Source organism: Loxodonta africana, chromosome 25, assembly GCF_030014295.1.
Source record: "Loxodonta africana isolate mLoxAfr1 chromosome 25, mLoxAfr1.hap2, whole genome shotgun sequence".
Lineage (NCBI taxonomy): Eukaryota > Metazoa > Chordata > Mammalia > Proboscidea > Elephantidae > Loxodonta > Loxodonta africana.
The window spans coordinates 51,007,056-51,027,225 of record NC_087366.1 but is presented as its reverse complement, the minus strand read 5'-3'; the positions used below and the strand labels follow the sequence as shown (position 1 = coordinate 51,027,225).

Here is a 20,170-nt window from a genome sequence, read left to right as displayed (position 1 = left end):
AAAGTAGTCCAGAATATATGGTAAGGGCCCAAGATAAGGCAGTTGTGGTTGGGATGGAGAAAAGAAGATGGAATCAAGAAAAAGTTTTGTAATAGATGAGAGGATAGAAGTCATTAGGATCTAGATTATAGTTAAAGACATTCAAATTGATGGGATTGACAATGTACAGAAGACAGAGGAATGGGATTAACTAAGGAAGACTAACATAGAAAAGAGAATCAGTGCTCAAGAGAGAGAAGAAAGTCAGAGAAGGAGGAAATCCCAGATAAATCATATTACAGAAGCCAGTGGAAAAGTGAAGAGAAGTGGAAAGTGAGATAAACTATTAAATATCAAGAACTGAAAGAAATGTTTTAAATTCTAAAATTAAGAGATTTCTGGTGATTTTAACATTAGCCTATTCAATAATGGCAGAAACCAGATAATAATGGATTGAACAATAATTTGAAGGACAGGTAAGTGGATATAGTCAGAGATATATTTATAAATGCAAAAAAAAATTATATTGTATGAATGAATAAACCTGTAAATTTCGTTTTAGGCTTCTGTTGGTGTGATGTTATTGGGCCCAACAGGTGGAGGAAAGACAACAGTCAGAAAAATTTTAGAAAAAGCTTTAATATTTTTACCAGTCGTGGATATCTTACCATGTGAACAAAGGCAATCAGTTTCAAAGGTAACGTTCTATTAAATAAAATGTGTCTCTTTTTTCAGATATTATTTTGTATGCTTCAGTAACAAGTCTTGTTCATTATTTGTTAATTTTATTGCTAGGATTTTGTAGCTATGAATCATTGTAGCATATGGGAATTTTTTCCAATTAAATCTCAAGATGGTAATTACTAGTGTAAAAAAAAAATACCGAATTGTATATTTATTTTTGCATCTAGCCACTTTACTAAATGAATTTGTAAGCTGTAATTGTATTTTAGGTAATAAATGAAAATAAATTTTGTCCCTTTTCCAATATTTATATCACTTATTGTTTTCTTGATTAACTCTCCAAGACAATGTTAAGTGTAATTCCTTGTTCCTTTCTTTATTTGCAGTGTATTTAATATTTCTCCATTTAATATGATGTTTGTTCTTGGTCTCTGGTAGATGTTCTTTATCATATTTTGGAAATTTTATTCTATCCCCTAACTCTTTGGTTTTTGATTGTTAGAATTTATTAAATTATTTTCAACATTTCTTTTTTATTTTTATTGGTTAATGTGATAAGCTATGTTGACAAATTTACCGATGTTAAATTGTGCTTGAATTCCTGGAATAACCCCTACTTAATCATAATGCCTTTTTTTCCCCAATATAAAGTTTAGACTCCAATAAGTAGTATGCACTTCGGTTCTTTTATATTTAAAGGTTCATTGTTGATAATTTATTCCGTAAGTCTTAGAAAATCATGTCCTTGGTTATGTGAATATTTGGGGGGTCAGTGTGCAATATCCTGTCTCAAAATCATTAACATAATTCACAACCCTTTATCCTTTCCTCAGTCTAAACTCACCTTCTCAAAAGATCTAAATTAGTTCTTACGCAATCTCATTATTGTAATTAATAGGAGTTGAATTATTGAAACAATTATAATAATAACTAATACTTATAGAATACAGATCAAAAAAGCAAAGATAAGAAGGCAGGAAAAACAGAAAATCAGGAAGAAAGGAAGCAGGGAACCTAGGACGGAAATGGAGAGAGTGCTGACACACTGTGGGGAATGAAACCGATGTCATAGAATGCTTTATGTACGAAGTATCAAATGGAAAACTAATTTGCTCCATAAACTTTCACCAAATGCACAATATTAAAAAACAAAAAAGAATACAGTTCAAATCCACCAGGCACTCCTTGGCAACCGTATGGAGCAGTTCTACTCTGTCCTTTAGGGTCGTTGTCAGTCGGAATCAACTCCTCGGCAGTGGGTTTTTGGGGTTTAAAATATGGGCCTGGAGCCCTCATGGCACAGTGGTTAAGGACTCAGCTGCTAGCCAAAAGGTCAGCAGTTTGAATCTACCAGCCTCTCCTTGGAAACCCTATGGGGCAATTCTACTCTGTCCTATAAGGTCGCTATGAGTTGGGATTTACTCCACAGCAATGAGTTTGGTTTTTTGTTTTTTGGTAAATATGGCCCAGTGCTGTGCTAAACAGTTTTACTTGAATTAACTCATTTTGCTTTTACAACAACCAGATGGGCAGAAATTGGTTTTATTAAAAACAGTTTTTTTAATTACAAAAATAGTATATACTGTTGTCTACCACCCATCTGTCAGTTTGTTGTACTGTGGTGGCTTATGTGTTGCTATGATGCTAGAATCTATGCCATCAGTATTTCACATAGCAGCAGAGTCAACCATGGCGGACAGGTTTCAGCAGAGCTTCCAGACAAGAACATCCTAGGAAGGAAGGCATGGCAATCTCCTTCTGAAAGTTAGCCAATGAAAACCTTATAGATAGCAATAGGACATTGTCCAATATAGTGTTGGAAGAGGAACCCCTCAGTTTGGAAGAGGAGAGCAGCTAAAGCAAACAGGAAAAATGATGAAGTAAAAGAGCTGAAAAAAAGATTTCAAAGGGCAGCTCGGAAAGACAAAGTAGAGTATTATAATGAAACGTGTAAAGACCTGGAGTTAGAAAACCAAAATGGAAGAACATGATCAGCATTTCTCAAACTGAAAGAATTGAAGAGAAGATTCAAGTTTCAAGCTGCAATACTGAAATATTTTATGGAAAAAAATGTTGAATGTTGCAGGGAGCATCAAAAGAAAATAGAAGGAATATGCAGAATCGCTCTACCAAAACGAATTGGTCCATGTTCATCCATTTCAGGAGGTAGCATTTGATCACGAACCACTGGTACTAAAGGAAGAAGTCCAAGCCACACTGAAGGCATTGGCAAAAAACAAGGCTCCAGGAATTAACGGAATACCAGTTGAGATGCTGCAGCAAACAGATGCAACACTGGGAGCACTTACTCATCTAGGTAAAAAAAAGAAAAAAATTGGAAGACAGCTACCTGGCCAACTGACTGGAAGACAGCTACCTGGCCAACTGACTGGAAGACAGCTACCTGGCCAACTGACTGGAAGACAGCTACCTGGCCAACTGACTGGAAGACAGCTACCTGGCCAACTGACTGGAAGATAGCTACCTGGCCAACTGACTGGAAGAGATCCATGTTCGTGTCCATTCCAAAGAAAGGTGATCAAACAATGCGGAAGTTATCAAACAATATCATTAACAATCACACGCTAACAAAATTTTGCTTAAGATAATTAAAAAATGGCTGCAATCATATGTACATAGCAAACTGGATTCAAAAGAGAACATGGATATCATTGCTGATTTCAGAAGGATTTTGTCTGAATACAGAGAATACCAGAAAAACGTTTGCCTGTGTTTTATTGATTATGCAAAGGCATTCTACTGTGTGGATCATAAAAAATTATGGATAACATTGCAAAGAATGGGAATTCCAGAATACTAAATTGTGTTCATGTGGAACCTGTACATGGATCAAGAGGCAGCCTTTTGAACAAAACAAGGGTATACAGAGTGGTTTAAAGTTGGAAAAGGTGTGTGGTAGGATTGTATCCTCTCACTTTATTTATTCAATCTGTATGTTGAATAAATAATCCAAAAAGCTGGAGTATATGAAGAAAAATGTGGCATCAGGATTGGAGGAAGACTCATTAACAACCTGCAAAATACAGATGACACAACCCTGATTACTGAAAGTGAAGATGACTAGAAGCACTTACTGATGGAGGTCAGTTCTACAACCTTGAATATGGATTACACCTCAACATACAGAAAATGAAAATCGTTACAACTGAACACATAAACAACATTATGATAAGTGGAGAAAAAAAGGAAGTTGTCAAGGGTTTCATTCTACTTGGATGAACAATCAATACCATGGAAATAGCAGTCAAGAAATCAAACAATATATTGATCAAAGCTGCTGCAGAAGACCCATTTAAAGTCTTAAAAACAGAGATGTCTCTGATGACCAAGGTGCACATGACCCAAGCCGTGGTATTTTCAGTCACCTCATATTTACACAAAAACCAGACAATTAAAAAGGAAAACTGAAGAAGAATTGATGCATTTGAATTGTGGTTTTGGTGAAGAATATTGACTATACCTTGGATTTCCAGAAGAATGAACAAATCCATCTTGGAGGAAGTACAACCAGAATGCTCCTTAGAAGCAAGGCTTCAAATATTGAAAGAGTCTTGAATTTTTAGGAAAAATGCCTCTTGGTCAAGATATATTCAATGTCTATATTGCTGAATTTGATTTGTTAGTAGATTTTAAGAATTTTTGTGTCTGTTTATGAGGTATATTGAGTTTAAAAGTGTTCCTTCCTCTTCAGTTTTCTAAAAAAGACTTAAGAATTCATGTTATTTCTTTCATGATGGTTTGGTAGACTTCACGAGTGAAACCATCTGGGCCCTGAGATAACTTTTTCTTTAAGGATTTAACTTTAAATTCAATTTATTTAATGATCATAGAAATATTCACTTTATGAAATTTGAGTGAATTTTGGTGCTTTTTGAGGACAGCTTGATCCATTTCATCAATGATGCTGAATTTACGTGTATAGAATTATTTGTAGTATTCCCCAATAATTTAAGATCTGAAGGGTCTAAAGTGATACCCTTTCTTTCATTCTTGATATGGGTAATTTGAGTTTTCCCTTTTTCTTTTGGTATTTTTACTAGAAGTTTGTCAATTTTATTGATCTTTTCTAAGAATAAGCTTTTAATTTCATTAATTTTCTCTGTTGTTTTTAGGTTTTCTATTTTATTGATTTCTAATATTGTTTATTATTTCATTACTTCTGTTTGGTTTTGTTTAATTATGTTCTTCTAGGTTCATAAGGTGGAAACTTAAATTATTTACATTCTTTTTTGTTTATTGAGATGAAATTCGCATCACAGAATTAGCCACTCTACAGCCTGCGACGCAGTGGCCTTCAGTGCATTCACTGTGATGTGCGACTGCCGCTTCTCTTTAGTTTGAAGCTTTTTCACCGCCCCAGAGGAGCAGCCCAACTCATTAAGTAATAATTCCACATTTTCCCCTCCCTATTTTTTATCTCCTGGCAACCACTGATCTGCATTCTGTCTCTGTGGATTTTCCTATTATGGATTTATCATATAAAAGGAAGCATCCTATATGTGACCTTTTGTGTCTGCTTCTTCCACTTACCTTCATATTTTCAAGGTTTGTCCAAGTTGTAGGATTTATTCATGCTTCATGCCTTTTTATTGCTGAATAATATTCCGCTGTATGCATATACCACATTCGTTTATCCATTTATTCATTTGTTTGTTGATGGGCATTTTGGCTGTTTCGATCTTTTGACTATTATAAATCATGCTAGTATAAAGATTTGCGTACACGTTTCTACGTAGACATCTGTTTTCATTTCTCTTGACTGTATACCTAGGAATGAAATTGGTGAGCTATATAGTAATTCCATGTTTTACTTTTAGAGGAACAGCCAAGCTGATTTCTACAGGTACACACGATTTTACACCTGTAAAGTGGTTGAGGGTTCCAATTTCTTCACATCCTCAGCAACACTTGTTATTATCTGACTCTGGTTATAGCCATCCTAGTGGGTGTGAAATGGTATCTTATTGTGGTTTTAATTTGCATTTCTTTAATGACCAATGACGTTGAACATCTTTTCATGTGATTGTTGGACATTTATGTATCTTCTTTGGAGAAATTTATTTTCAAGTCTTTTGCCTATTTTTTAATTGGATTGTTTGTCTTTTTATTGTTGAGTTTTAATGATTCTTTGTATATTTTTGATATTAAGTTATATGGTAATATAACTTACTATAGTACTGTATTATACAAAATGTATTATGTTCATGTATAGACAAGATAGATAAATAGGTAGATTTTTTGGTTTCTTTAATTTGATTTATAAATTTTTTAAATGAAGATAATTCATTAAATATATACCAACCAAAACCAAATCCATTGCTGTCAAGTCAATTCTGACTCATAGCAACCCTGTAGGACAGGATAGAACTGCCCCTTAAGGTTTCCGAGCCTGTAATCTCTAAGGAAGCAGACTGCCACATCTTTCTCCTGTGGAGTGGCCACTGGGTTCAAACCACCGATTTTTCAATTAGCAGCTAAGCTGTGCGACCAGGCCTCCAGATGTAAAATCAAACCAAACCCATTGCCATTGAGTTGATTGCAACTCATAGTGACCCTATAGGACAGAGTAGAACTACCGCATAGGTTTTCTAAGGAGTGCCTGGTGGATTCGAACTGCTAACCTTTGGTTAGCAGCAGAGCTCTTAACCACTGCACCACTTTTACCTAACTGAAATTTAATTTTTACCATTTTTAAATAATTTTTATTTTGATAAACTCACAATAAAATGTTTCATTTTATCTCACTATGCAATCTGACTTTTGTTTTACCCTACTTAGTGAAAAATTACAGTGCCTGTAAATATTAGGTTTGAGAAATGCCTGATTCCAGAGGGAGATTACATGAGCTTAGTTAAATCTTATGTGTCATCATCGTACGTGATGAAAATAGAAATACCAGGTATCTGAAATTATACTAAGATGAGAAACATTTCATTATCTTTTCATCTATGTTTATAATTGAGTCTGAGTGTATGCTAATGACATCAAAGTTGGAGATGTCCTATTGAAAATACCACAGATGCTTTTTCAAGGGAAGTATAGAAATTGTTTTTGGCTTTATGATTTTTTATAGATAATGAAAATGCTTCTAAAGACAGGTACAAACTTTCTTAAACATCATGCCTCTCATTTAAATTCACATTCTTCAATAAAAGTATAGTTAATATTTGTTACCAGGTACTGGGAAAATCAGATCAATTCCCTCATCTCTGACACCAAATATGAGGATCAAATAAATGCTGTCTATTATCAGTTCTGGTCCCCTATGTTCTGACATCAGCTATATATGCACTATATCCACCTGGAGCTAGGTCAGATCTCACAAGTTCAAGGGCACAGTTCTCCAGGCTACCAAATCTTCCCAAGACCTCAAATGCCAGCCACAAGCTTGAGAGTCCCCATAACACTCACTTCTGACCTACTGGCTACAAAGTTGGGGTTTTCCCACTACCCCTTCAGGATGCCAGCTCAGGGGTATCCAGGGCTTCTCCACTTCTGACATCCTGGTTCCTATGATTCCCTCAGGTTTAATAATTTGCTAGAATGACTCACAGAACTCAGGAAAGTGCTGTACTTACAATTATAGCAAAAAAAGGACACAAATGAAGAGGTGTACAGGATGAGGTCTGAGAGGGTTCCCAAAACTGAGCTTCTATGTTCCAAAAAGGGATGCATTACCCTTTTCTCCCCACCCACACCACCCCCCACACACATATCGATGTCTATCACCAACAAAAAGCCAGTGAACCTTCCATGTCGACAGCCTTTATTGTGGCTTCATAGTAGAGGCATTGTTGATTGAACCATGCCCTCCCCTCTCTGAGGTCCACTGATAGCACACAGTGGTATATCTGGTCTGGCCAACCTCCACCCAAAAGGCACCTCATTTGCATAAGTTCTCAGGTGTGGTCTGGAGGCCTCATCAAAGACACTTCAATCACTGGGGAAACCCAGGTTTTAGAGGTTGTTGCTCAGGAACCAAGGACAAACATCAAATTCTTTGGGTAAAGTTAAATTATTTACCCCATATCAAGTGCGCATACTATCTTTCAGAGATTTCTACAATGGTGGATGGATTTTATATCATTTGGAATTATTTCACTAGAGTTAAGAGAGTTATCTTCAGTGCCAATTCAGATGTGAAGATTACAAGTATGTTCTACTCTATCTCACCTCTGTACTCAACCTTGGCTCCTGACACACCACATACCAGCTCATATACTGTGTTCCTGGATGAGGCACAATGGAACTTTTTTTCCATTTTATTCTGAGAAGTGCAATTGTAGTATTTAGCTTCTTTTTTTTTTTTTTTTTTAATAATTATGTGTGTATCATGGCTAAGTTCAATAAGTCAATTTTTACCATTCCTTGCAAATTGCCACTTGTATAGAGAATCTTCCTTTGGAGTGAACAATCTCTCCTAAAACCGTTTGATAATAACAATATAAAATAAACTAATAAATAAATAATTGTACTATAGTTAATGCCTTTAAACACCATTTTGGATTTTTTCAGGTTCCAGGAAGAAAAGGAAAAGTAGATATTTGTGTTTTAAATCCAAAGTGTATCACTCTTAATGAACTATATGGACAACTGAATCCTAATACAATGGAATGGACTGATGGGTTATTATCAGCAACAATTCGAAATTATGTACATTTTAATGATAAAATGCACTCGAAGAAAGACATGGATCTTGGATTAAAGTCAAGAATCTCAGATTTATCTAATGTAAGTTTAGTATGTAATTAATATTTTTATTTGATTATTTGGAATATTTGTTTATCAATAGACTTGATATTAAAGCATCATTAGATATTACTGTAGAAGTAAATTTAAAAATTACTATGAACAGTTTAAAAAAAAGAAAAATTAAAGCTATCAAAAGGCAGAAAACATGCCATTGAGTTTTAAAATAGTTTTAAATGTGTTTGCTTTTAAATGAACACAGAGAGAAGTATAACTTAATTAATGTAGATCATAAGTAAGATTATATATAGATCAGTGATTCTGTCAGCACCAATATACCAAAAAAATTTTTAAAAAACCACTGCCATCTAGTTGATTCTCACTCATAGTGACGCTTTAGGACAGAGTAGAACTGCCCCATAGGGTTCTCAAGGTTGCCAATCTTTATGGAAGCAGACCACCACATTTTTCTCCTGTGTATACCAATATACAGGGGATAAAATGTTAATAGATTTAATTTTCTCCACATTAAATTTTTCTCCAATAAAATTTCCTTAAAACACATTTTGGCCCTTTCTATTTTTTTTTTTTTTATTGTCACCATAACAAAATAACAAATGAAAATAATTAGAAAACTCAGAAAAAGATCGTCATGCCTGGCCCAACACCTTATTTTTTGTCTCAGTGGGCACCAGTACTTATGATTGTAATTTTATATTTCTAATACTAAGTGTAATCACAAAATATAAATATGTCAAGTCAATATGATTGAAATTAATTTTCTGGTATTTGAAAAAGAATACAGAGTTTTACAAAGAGCACTATGATTTTAAGTTGTCTTTTTTGTTAATGGATTTATGGATTTGAATGTATAATAAACTAGGAATATATCATTTAAGCAGCATATATAACACAGAAATGTATATACAGAAATATAAGTCATTAAAATATGCTTGTATTTTACATACTGCTTCTTAGTTAAAACACTGGTCTTCCCAGATTAAAACTCATAAATAGTAGAAGATGAAAAAAGTTTATTACATGAAAATAAAAACCTCCTATGTGGATTAACACATCAAAAACAAAACTGACAAAGACAGACTGGGAAAATACTTGGAACATGTATGGAAAATATACAAAGATTTCTTACAAATTAATGGTATAAAAATGTTTCAGTAGAAAATGAATAAAGTATTTAATACAAATTCACCAAAGAATAAATAAGAATGGTCAAAAAACATTTTAAAAATTGTATCCTCAATACTAATCAGTAAATATTACTAGTAAATATCTTTAGCTACAATGTATTAACAACATGATATTTGAAACCTAAGAGATTTTGTTTTGTTGTACATACGGTCACTATGAGTCGGAACCAACTCGATGGCACATAACACCTGACAACAACAACAGATTAGCAAACATTAAAAAAAAAAAAGGAAAACGATATTCTTTGTTTACAAAGGTACAAAATGGAAGTTGATACAGCATGTCTGGGGATAATTTTGGGAACATACATTGAGATTTTAAATAAGATGTTTCTTTTGATTTAGAATTCTGCTCCTAATAATTTATCCTAAGGAAATGAAATTTTTATTGGTATGTTGCTTCTCTTTCTTTTAATTGATATGAGAATGCTTTCTATATTAAAAAGTAAAGAGGTCTGGAGCAAGATGGTGGAGAAAGCAGTTCCATGCTTTCAACGTTCCATTAAAAAAAACAAAAACCAAACCTGTTGCCAACGACAGGATTCTGACTCATAGTGACCCTATAGGACAGAGTAGAACTGCCCCATAGGGTTTCCAAGGAGCACCGGTAATTACAACTGCGGACCTTTTGGTTAACAGCCATAGCTTTTAACCACTATGCCAACAGGGTTTCCATAGATACGCCAAAAACAACAAGCAGAAACTGGCAGAGCCAATTTTGTGAGAATTCTGTAAGCAGTCAAAGGGTTACAGCAACTAAGAAAATGCTAAATCAAGAAAAAGACGACTTCAAAAGGGTAGAAAAGCTTTGGTTGCCTACATGTCTGAGCCCTACCCCATCCCCAGCTTGGTGGTTATCTTAAAGCAATACTAGCCCACATTTCCACAGAGGGATCCTGGTCTATGATTGTACAGAAAACAAAGCTTCATAAATTATTTTGTGTGTCTATTCTAACCTGTCTGGAGACTATCTGAAGGACTGAAGCAAGGCAGTCTTTTCTGTGTGGCCTCAGTGCTCATGCAGGGTAGAAAATCATCAGGCAATGCCCAAAACTCTAACCACCTGTAACCACCTGGAGCTAAAGATTGTGATTAAGACATACAATAGGAGCCCAATGACTGGGAGGAGAAGCCTGGTAAAAATTTTCTTAAGGAAGTTAGAGTGTTCAAAACTACCATGTAAAAGGGGAAAATGAGAAAGCCACATGAATGCCCATGGCAAGAAAATACCTGAGACAGCCTTATGCTTTTACCTCAGGCTAATCCCTAGCCTCAGTGTAAGCATGGTTAAGTGTTGAAGTAATGCCCTGGCACACAGCCAATCTGCAAGAGGTTTTCTTGCCACCCAGCATTCAAGAAAATCTCCATAAAAAACTAGCTGAATGCAAGCTAAGAAACATAGGCTTCACTGTCCACACATGATCAGGAAGGCATTGTTTTAAAAAATAGGGGAAATCACTAAACAAATGGACTACTGCAGCTTTCAACATTAAAAAACAAACCAACAGCAAACCCTAGGGAAAGAGGAGAAATTAAATTTCAGATTTATCACATTATCATATTCAAACGTCCAGTTTAAAAAAAAAATCACAAGACATACAAGGAAACAGGAAAAGATGGGCTATTAAAAAGAACAAAATTAAGTGACAGAAACAGCCCCTGTAGAAGCCCAGATAATAACTTCCTAGACAAAGAGTTTAGAACAGTGGTATTTATGTGTTCAAAGAGGTAAAGGAAAAAAATGGGCGAAGAACTAAAGGAAATCAGGAGAACAATGCATGAACAAAATGTGAATATCAATAGAGATATAAATTAAAACAAAAAACCAAACAAAAATACCAAGCTGAAAGGTATAACTGAAATTAAAAATTCACTGGAAGGGTTCAACAGCAGATTTGAGCTGGCAGAAGAAAGAGTCAACAAACTCAAAGACAGAACAACTGAACTTTTCCAGTCTGAGAAGCAAAAAGAATACAAAGCCTAAGGGATTTGTGGTATACCAGCAATTGGACCAACACATGCATTACAGGAGTTTCAGAAAGAGACAAAACAGAGAAAGGGACAGAAAGAATACTTGAACAAATAATGTCATAAAATGTCACAAATTTGATGAAAGACTTGAATCTACATGTCCAAGAATCCGAATGAACTCCAAGTAGGAAACCCAAAGAGATCCTCATTGGGACACAGTATAATCAAATTTCTGAAAATCAAAGATGAAAAAAAAAAAAACTTGAAAGCAGCAAGAGAGAAGTGAATCATCACATACAAACCCAAAACAAAGCTGTTGCCATCAAGTCTGTTCCAACTCATAGTAACCCTATAAGGTACAGCAGAACTAGTCCATGGATTGCAGTGTCATGGATTGAATTATGTCCCTCCCAAAACATGTGTATCAACTTGATTAGGCCATGATTCCCAGTGTTCAGTGGTTGTCCTCCATTTTGTGATTGTAATTTTATATTAAAAGGATTAGGGTGGGATTGTAACACCACTCTTACTCAGGTCACCTACCTGACCCAATGTAAAGAGAGTTTCCCTGGGGTATGGCCTGTACCACCTTTTATCTCTCAAGAGATAAAAGGAAAAGGAAGAAAGTGGAGAGTGGGGACCTCATACCACCAAGAAAGCAGCACCGGGAGCAGAGTGTATCCTTTGGGCCCAGGGTCCCTGCACCTGAGAAGCTCCTTGATCAAGGACAAGGACCTTCCTCCAGAGCCAACAGACAGAAAAAGCCTTAACCTAGAGCTGGCACCCTGAATTTGGACTTTTAGCCTACTTTACTGTGAGGAAGTAAATTTCTGTTTGTTAAATCCATTTGCTTGTGATATTTCTGTTATAGCAGCACTATATGACTAAGTAGCTAAAGTGAAAGGAAGAAATAAAGTAAAAGAGCTGAACAGAAGATTTCAAAGGGTGGCTCAAGAAAACAAAGTATAATGAAACGTGCAAAAACTTGGAGCTAGAACAAACCAAAAGGGACAAACGTGCTCAGCATTTCTCAACCTGAAAGAACTGTAGAAAAAGTTCAAGCCTTGAGTTTCAATATTGAAGGACTCTATGGGCAAAATATTGAAGGACGTGGGAAGCATCAAAAGAATATGGAAGGAATACACAGAGTCAAATACAAAAAGAATTGGTTGACATTCAACCATTTCAGGAGGTAGCATATGATCAAGAACCGATGGTACTGAGGGAAGGAGTCTAAAATCCACTAAAGGCTTTGGCAAAAAACAGGTCTTCAGGAATTGACGGAATACCAATTGAGACATTTCAACAAATGGATGCAACGCTGGAAGCACTGACTCATCTATGCCAAGAAATTTAGAAGACAGCTGCTGGGCCAACTGACTGGAAGAGATCCATATTTGTGCCCATTCCAAAGAAAAGTAATCCAACAACAACAAAAAAATAGCATGCAGAAATTATCAAACTATCAATTTTGCTGAAGATATTAAAAAATGATTCCAGCAGTACATTGACAGGGAACTACCAGAAATGCAAGCCAGATTTAGAAGAGGATGTGGAATGAGGGATATCATTGCTGAGGTCAGGTGGACTTTGACTGAAAGCAGAGAATACCAGAGAAATATTTACCTGTGTTTTATTGACTATACAAAGGCATTCAACTGTGTGGATCATAACAAATCATGGATAACATTTCAAAGAATGGGGATTCCAGAAAATTGTGTTTATGGAAAACCTGTACATAGACCAAGAGGCAGTCATCCAACTGAACAAGGGGATACCGCGTGACTTAAAATCAGAAGCGGTGTGCAGCAGGGTTATATCCTTTCACCATACCTATTCAATCTGTATGCTGAGCAAATATGCGAGAACCTGGACTATATGAAGAAGAACAGGGCATCAGGATTGGAGGAAAACTCATTTACAACCTGCGTTATGCAGATGACACAACCCTGCTTGCTGAAAGTGAAGAAGACTTGATGCACTTACTGATGAAGATCAAAAACTACAGCCTTCAGTGTGCATTACACCTTAACATAAAGAAAACAAAAATCCTCACTACTGGACCAGTAAGCAGCATCATGATAAACAGAGATAATTTTGAAGTTGTCAAGGATTTCATTTTACTTGGATCCACAATTAACTCCCAAGGAAGCAGTGTTCAAGAAATCAAACAACGTATTGCTTTGGGAAAATCTGCTGCAAAAGACATCTGTTGTACATAGAGTTCTGTCGTACATAGGGTCACTATAGGTCGGAACCAATTCAACAGCACCTAACGACAACAAAGTGTTTAAAAGTAAAGATGTCACCTTCAGGATTAAGGTGCGCCTAACCCAAGCAGTGGTATTTTCAGTCATCTCGTGTGCATGTGAAACCTGGACAATGAATAAGGAAAACTGAAGGAGAATTGATACGTTTGAATTTTGATGTTGGCGAAGAATATTGAATATACCATGGACTGCCAAAAGAAAAACAAATCTGTCTCGGAAGAAGTACAGCCAGAATATTCCTTAGAAGCGAGGATGGCAAGACTTCATCTCACATACTTTGGACATGTTATCAGGAAGGACCAGTTATCAGGAGGAATCAGGAGAAGGTTATCAAGCTTGGTAGAGTGTCAGCAAAAAAGTGAAAGACCCTCAAAGATATGGATCCAAAAAAAAGAAGGCCCAAACATAGGAACAATTGTTAGGATGGCACAGGACCAGGCAGTGTTTCGTTCTGTAATAGTGTCAGTATGAGTCGAAACCAACCCAGTGGCACTTAATGACAACAATACTACACCGTTTTAATTATTGTAGCTTTGTAGTAAGTTTTGAAATTGCAAACCGAGAATTTTTTTTCAGACGCTGACAAGCTGACTCTAAAATTTATATGGAAGAGCCAAGGTCCATGACACTCCTGAAGAAGAAGAAAAACTGGAAGATGATGAGACCTATAAAAACAGTTGTTATAAAATTAGAGTAAACCAGTGTGTTATTGTATAAAAAGATGGCAATTCTAAACTAATATATACTTATGACATAATCTAAAAATTGATAGAATTCCATAGAGAAATTGAAAAATCAGCAATTATAGTGAGAAATTTTATTGCAATCGATAAAACAAGCTAATCAAAATAGTAAGAAAGTAGGAAAATTGAATGACATAAGGTTAATCTGAAGGAGATATAAATAGACCCTTACACCCATCATCTGGATAATATGCATTCTTTTCGAGTAAGCATGGATAATTATAAAAATTGACTATATAGTACAGAATTAAACAAGACAACATATTTCAAAGAATTGGCATCAAGACCATATTCTAGAAAGGCAAAGAAAAGATATATATTTGAAAATTTTAAACTCAATAACTTATGGGTCAAAGAATCAATCATTTGAAAATGTAAAAATACTTAGGACTGACCCATTATGAAAATATTATGTATAAAAAATAGCACTAAAGTGGAATTCAGAAGTAAGCATATCATTTTAAATACTCATGTCATAATCAATGATTGATATTTAGTAAGCTTAGCATCCAACTCAAGAAAAGAGAAAAAACAATAGTAAATATATACAGAAAACAGATGGAAGATAATAATAGCTACAGTAGAGAGAATCAACAAAAGCAAAAGCTAGCTATTTGAAAAGACTGGTGAAATAGTCAAATCTCTGGCAAGATTGCTCAAGAAAGAAATAAGAAGGTAAAAAATAAATGTAAAAATTCAAAAAGTGGCCATAACAATAGAGCAGTTTCAACATAATGAAAGAATACTATGGACAACTTTGTGCCGATAAATTAAAAACCTTAAATGAGCAGTTTCCTAGAAAAATGTATTTATCAGACTGACTCAGGGGAAGAGAAAACATGAATAGACTTATCAGGGACCTGAATTTCTGCATTGCTGTCCTTAACCTGATATATGTTTTATTTCATGGTTGTAGAAGGAAGGAAAGAGAGTGCCAGCAACAATGTTCCCCTTTAATAAGGAGAGTAAAAGCTTTTCTAGAAACTCCTCAGCACCTTTTTCACTTTGATCGTTTTAGCCAGATAAAGTATTTTGACCACTTTGAGCAGAAATGAATTATGGGAAAATGGCAAACAGGACTGCCATGATTGTTTACATCAATCATGATCCATCACATTGCCAAAAACAGAGTTGAGATTTTATCAAGAAATAAGGAGTGAACGGATATCAGATAGGCAAAACTGCATGTACTTCAACATATAGTTATAAAGAACATTGTATTAGTTAAAAAATCTGTACAAACACAAATGATTTCAGAGTCGAGTTCTATCAAATCTTCAAGACTAAATCATTCCAATCTCTCTCGTTTCTCTCTCTCCTCCTCTGTGTGTACGTGTGTGTGTACATGTGTGTGTACGTGTGTGTACGTGTGTGTACGTGTGTGTGTGTGTGTGTGTATGTATTCAAACATGTATATATGAATTCAATACACAACTGAGGTAATATTTATAATCAGTGGGGACATCATTATTTAATTCACTGTGTAATTGCTGTTCTTCTATGTGAAAACAGAAAAATGCTTACCTACACAGAAATAAAATTCCAAATGAATTAAAAATCTAAGTGTAAAAATAAAACTATAAAAATACAATAATATTTAGGGACAGATAAAACAAATATACAATAATATTTAGAGGCATATTTTCAGAGTGAAGAAGACTGCAAACCCGAAAATCATAAAACAAAAGATAATAGAATTTTCCTATAAATAAGAACATATTTCTGCAATAATTACCACAAAGTTAAAAACAAACAGTAGTCTAGAAGAAAATATTTATGACATATAGGAAAATTAGTTACTACCCCAATATAAAATGGGCTTCAAAAATGATTATGAAACAGTCAGACAACTAAATAAGGAAATGAGTTAGGGCAGCAGGGAAATTGGTAGAAGATAAATACAAATTGCCAATATACGTATGAAAATATGTTCAACTTTTAGTCAAAGAAGTAAAAGTGATAACAATAATAGGCACCATTTTTTCTCATCAAATTTTCAAAACTTGATAGCTAATACATTCAGTGTTAGCAAGGATGTAGAGAAACAAACATTCTTACACTTTGTTTATGGAGGTGTTATTGCCACAACCTTTTGCAAAGAAATCCAATAGAATTCATTTAAAAATTTAAGTACATGCAACTTTTGACCCATAATCCCATTTCCAAAAATAAATCTGTTTATAGAAGGAAATTCACTAGAGCGTAATGACTTATGTCCAAGGATGACAACTGCAGAGTTTTAGAATACGAATAAAAATTGGAAAAAGCCTGGGACTTACCTTCCCAAAGAGGTTGTCTATAGGTGGTGGAAATTCAGAGAGCTTCTGCTTACTTTTTGTGCTTTTCCGTATTATTTGAACATTATACAAAAGGCATATACTCTCTCAGCAGTGAAAAAAAGAAACTAAAATAAAATAATTTTCTAAAAGGAAATGTCCTGGAGCCACAAGTCAGTTACATTATACTATGCCGGTTATGTGTTAGCCTTTTCAGCCACAAAACCTTCTGTCTTTCATATTTCTACCACTCAAGAAGGCATATTGATAGTGAATTTGAGTTGGGATGTGTCATCAAATAAAAGTTAAAAAATTATTGATTGCACATTTTAGGTTTTCCAACTTGATGGCTCTGATGCAGCAGATATTGATGGTAATATTTTTGAGAAGGATGTGGAAAAAGATGTTAAAACTCCAGAAAATCAGGGTAAGTGTTATCATTAAAGTCAATAAATATGATTAATTAATGTAGAAGAAAAACTTTGAACAAATATGAGCTTTACTCCAATTGTTAAAATACATTTTTATTAGTGATATTTTGTTCTTGTACCATTCTTTCCCTCATGTGTTTATTTAAAATCTCTATAGTATTACCAAATATTATATTATGCTATAAAAAAAATTTTTTTTCTATATATGTATATAATTATGTAATATAATTTGTAAGTGTTATATAATTTATGAATTTATAAATGACCATTAATATCTCATAAGAACCAGTTAAATATCAGTGATAGAAATAAATAATGGTTTGAGAAGCAGCAATGCCAACATACAGTAGGATTGCCTCTGAAGTGGGACTCCAGTCTGTACATTCTCAGGCCAAATCATCAAATCGACCCAAGCAGATTCATCTAAAATGAATTGTATACCTATTATATACCAGTCACTTTGGTATGTGCCAGGCGACAGAGGGCGTATATGAGACGGTGCCTGCTCCAAAGGAGCGGACGGCTTGCTGGAGGATCACCAACCATTGCTTTCACCACTCTAGGCTGAACCTCATATCAGCACATTCACCAACAGTACATTTGTAACCCAGACATTGAAATGAGGTTCTTGTGGCTGCTTCTTTCTTAGAATTCCTGAATTTTTGTGTGTCACTTTTTTCACATCCGATTGGGAGAGATGGTAATTGGGCATACTGAGTTTTCTTCATGGAGCTTTAATACAATCCATTCAGAGTCCCATCGTAGCAGGAGTGTTGGCTGTATGGATCCTAGCTCTACTCTCCTGTTCTTCTGAGATCCTTCAGTGTCTTCCAGGTGGTTAACTATTCTCTGTCTACATAGTGACCCATTCACATCTCCCCCATGCTGGCTCAGTAGATTTTCTAAAATCATGGAGCAGGATGGTGGGCATAGAATGTGGAAAGAGGAGTAAATGGGTTCCCAGTATGAGACTCTAAATGCTAGATACTCAATTCTTTCCTCAAAAGGGAATCTATTTCTCTTTGCTGTTTCCTGGCGCAGCATCTCCAAAAAATATTCCTGGGTAGAAGGAGAAAATGCACAAACCATACTATTAAGGAGAAGAGAATATCATGGATCTTTTTCTATCCAAATTTTAAATATATATATCATGTATAATTCAGCAATCTAAGAATATCTAAACATCGCTTAAAGAGTTATTAAGTATATGGTTTGAACATTTATTCATATTTAATATTGGAGAATACATATTAACACATTCACTCTCATGTTTTCTAAGAGGTCATTTTTTATCTTAGTTAGAAAGTGTTTTCTAAATAAAATAGAATACGTGCAAGATTCTAGTGAAATTATTCTCAGCTACATTAAAAATATTTTTCTGTCCAGGCTTTGATTGGCAGTGGATTATTTTAGATGGTCCAGTGGATACTTTGTGGGTGGAAAATCTAAACTCCATGCTAGATGACACTAGAACATTGTGCCTAGCGAACAGTGAGAGAATAGCTTTAACTAATAAAATAAGAGTGATTTTTGAAGTGGACACCCTCTCTCAGGCCAGTCCTGCCACCGTCAGCCGATGTGCAATGGTCTATATGGTAAGTTTCCAAAATCAAATTTCATAACAAATAAGATGTGCTGTTTAGGATAATAAGGCATTATCTACAGCATTTTTTATGTGTATTTTATTTTTACTTCTGGTCCAGGACAGTGAAACCAATAGTTCAGAATCTGTGTGTCCCCCAAAGCCTCATAACCCTGAAATGAATATAAGTGTAATTACTACTGTTTTTAATACTACTCTTAGTAATTGGAGTGGTCAGTATTTTCCAGAGCTGTGAATAAGCAATGCTTTCAACAGACATACTAGGCTGCTGGTGTGAATTTTTTTTTCACCACTCAGGACTTGTGAGAAACATTACTAAGACAGTGGTAAAGAGGTCATAGATCCAAAAAAATAAGTGTTTTCTATACATATAATTATCAGCCATGATTAGCCCTATGCTCTACTGCTGTAGTCTGTTCAACTGAACTTGATAAATAAAGCTAACTCTATGGCTGACCCTCTGGGCTAGCAGTTCCCCTCACCACATCCCTGTACAGAATCCCACGTCCGTATACAGAATCCCCCAGTTGCTTATTTTCTTGTAAAGCCACAGTTACAAACCATCAGTCATTCCAGTGAAAAGTAATTCTTTGCTCTGTTTTTAATCATTCTCCTTTTAATGCATGATGATTCGAAGCCATATTTTTAAGTATTATTAAGTATCACAGGAATTTAGTAAGTAAAACGTAAGTAAGAAAATAGGAGGGCGCTATATTTTTATTTATTTGCTTAAAATTATCTTGTGCTTTTTATTAGGATCCTGTTAATCTGGGATGGGAGCCTTACGTTAAATCATGGCTTTTGAAAACTTCTAAAATTATGAGTCAAACAGGAGTGGATTGTCTTGAATTCATGATTAAAAAAAGTGTTACAGATGGACTACAATTTCTGAAGAAGTATCAGAAATTTCAGCCATTTCCTGTACAGGACATAACAATCATCACAACTCTCTGTAGAATTCTCGATGCTTTCTTTGAATTCATGAGCAAAAATGGAGGCTTTGGACAAAGTGAGTTTTTCCCCTTAAATCACGTTAATGATATTGTATCTTAGCTGGTAAATGCTGATTATTTATCACCTTCTATTTGATTTTTATAAAAGAAAATAAAGAAAGGAAGGCCACTTTCTTACTTCCAAGAAAAATTCAGGATATTTGGACCCACAGCAGACATGCATATGAAACAAACTAAAAAACATTTATAGAAAAGATATCAATAAATGTAAATTAGTATTGTACATAAATGTTGATGGGTCACAAAAAAAAAAAAATGAGTGTAGAGAATCCTTTTAGGGTC

At 34.8% G+C, this 20,170-nt stretch overlaps 1 protein-coding gene across 1 annotated transcript in view; it reads left to right on the top strand.

Moving 5' to 3' along the window:
- Nucleotides 1-20,170, top strand: part of DNAH14 (dynein axonemal heavy chain 14) — a 362,094-nt gene that overhangs the window by 166,083 nt on the left and 175,841 nt on the right. The window contains exons 36-40 of the mRNA XM_064276952.1: nucleotides 542-676; nucleotides 8,200-8,415; nucleotides 17,175-17,268; nucleotides 18,659-18,867; nucleotides 19,632-19,927. Of these exons, the coding sequence (XP_064133022.1) occupies nucleotides 542-676; nucleotides 8,200-8,415; nucleotides 17,175-17,268; nucleotides 18,659-18,867; nucleotides 19,632-19,927 (950 nt within the window). The remainder of the gene's footprint in view (nucleotides 1-541; nucleotides 677-8,199; nucleotides 8,416-17,174; nucleotides 17,269-18,658; nucleotides 18,868-19,631; nucleotides 19,928-20,170) is intronic.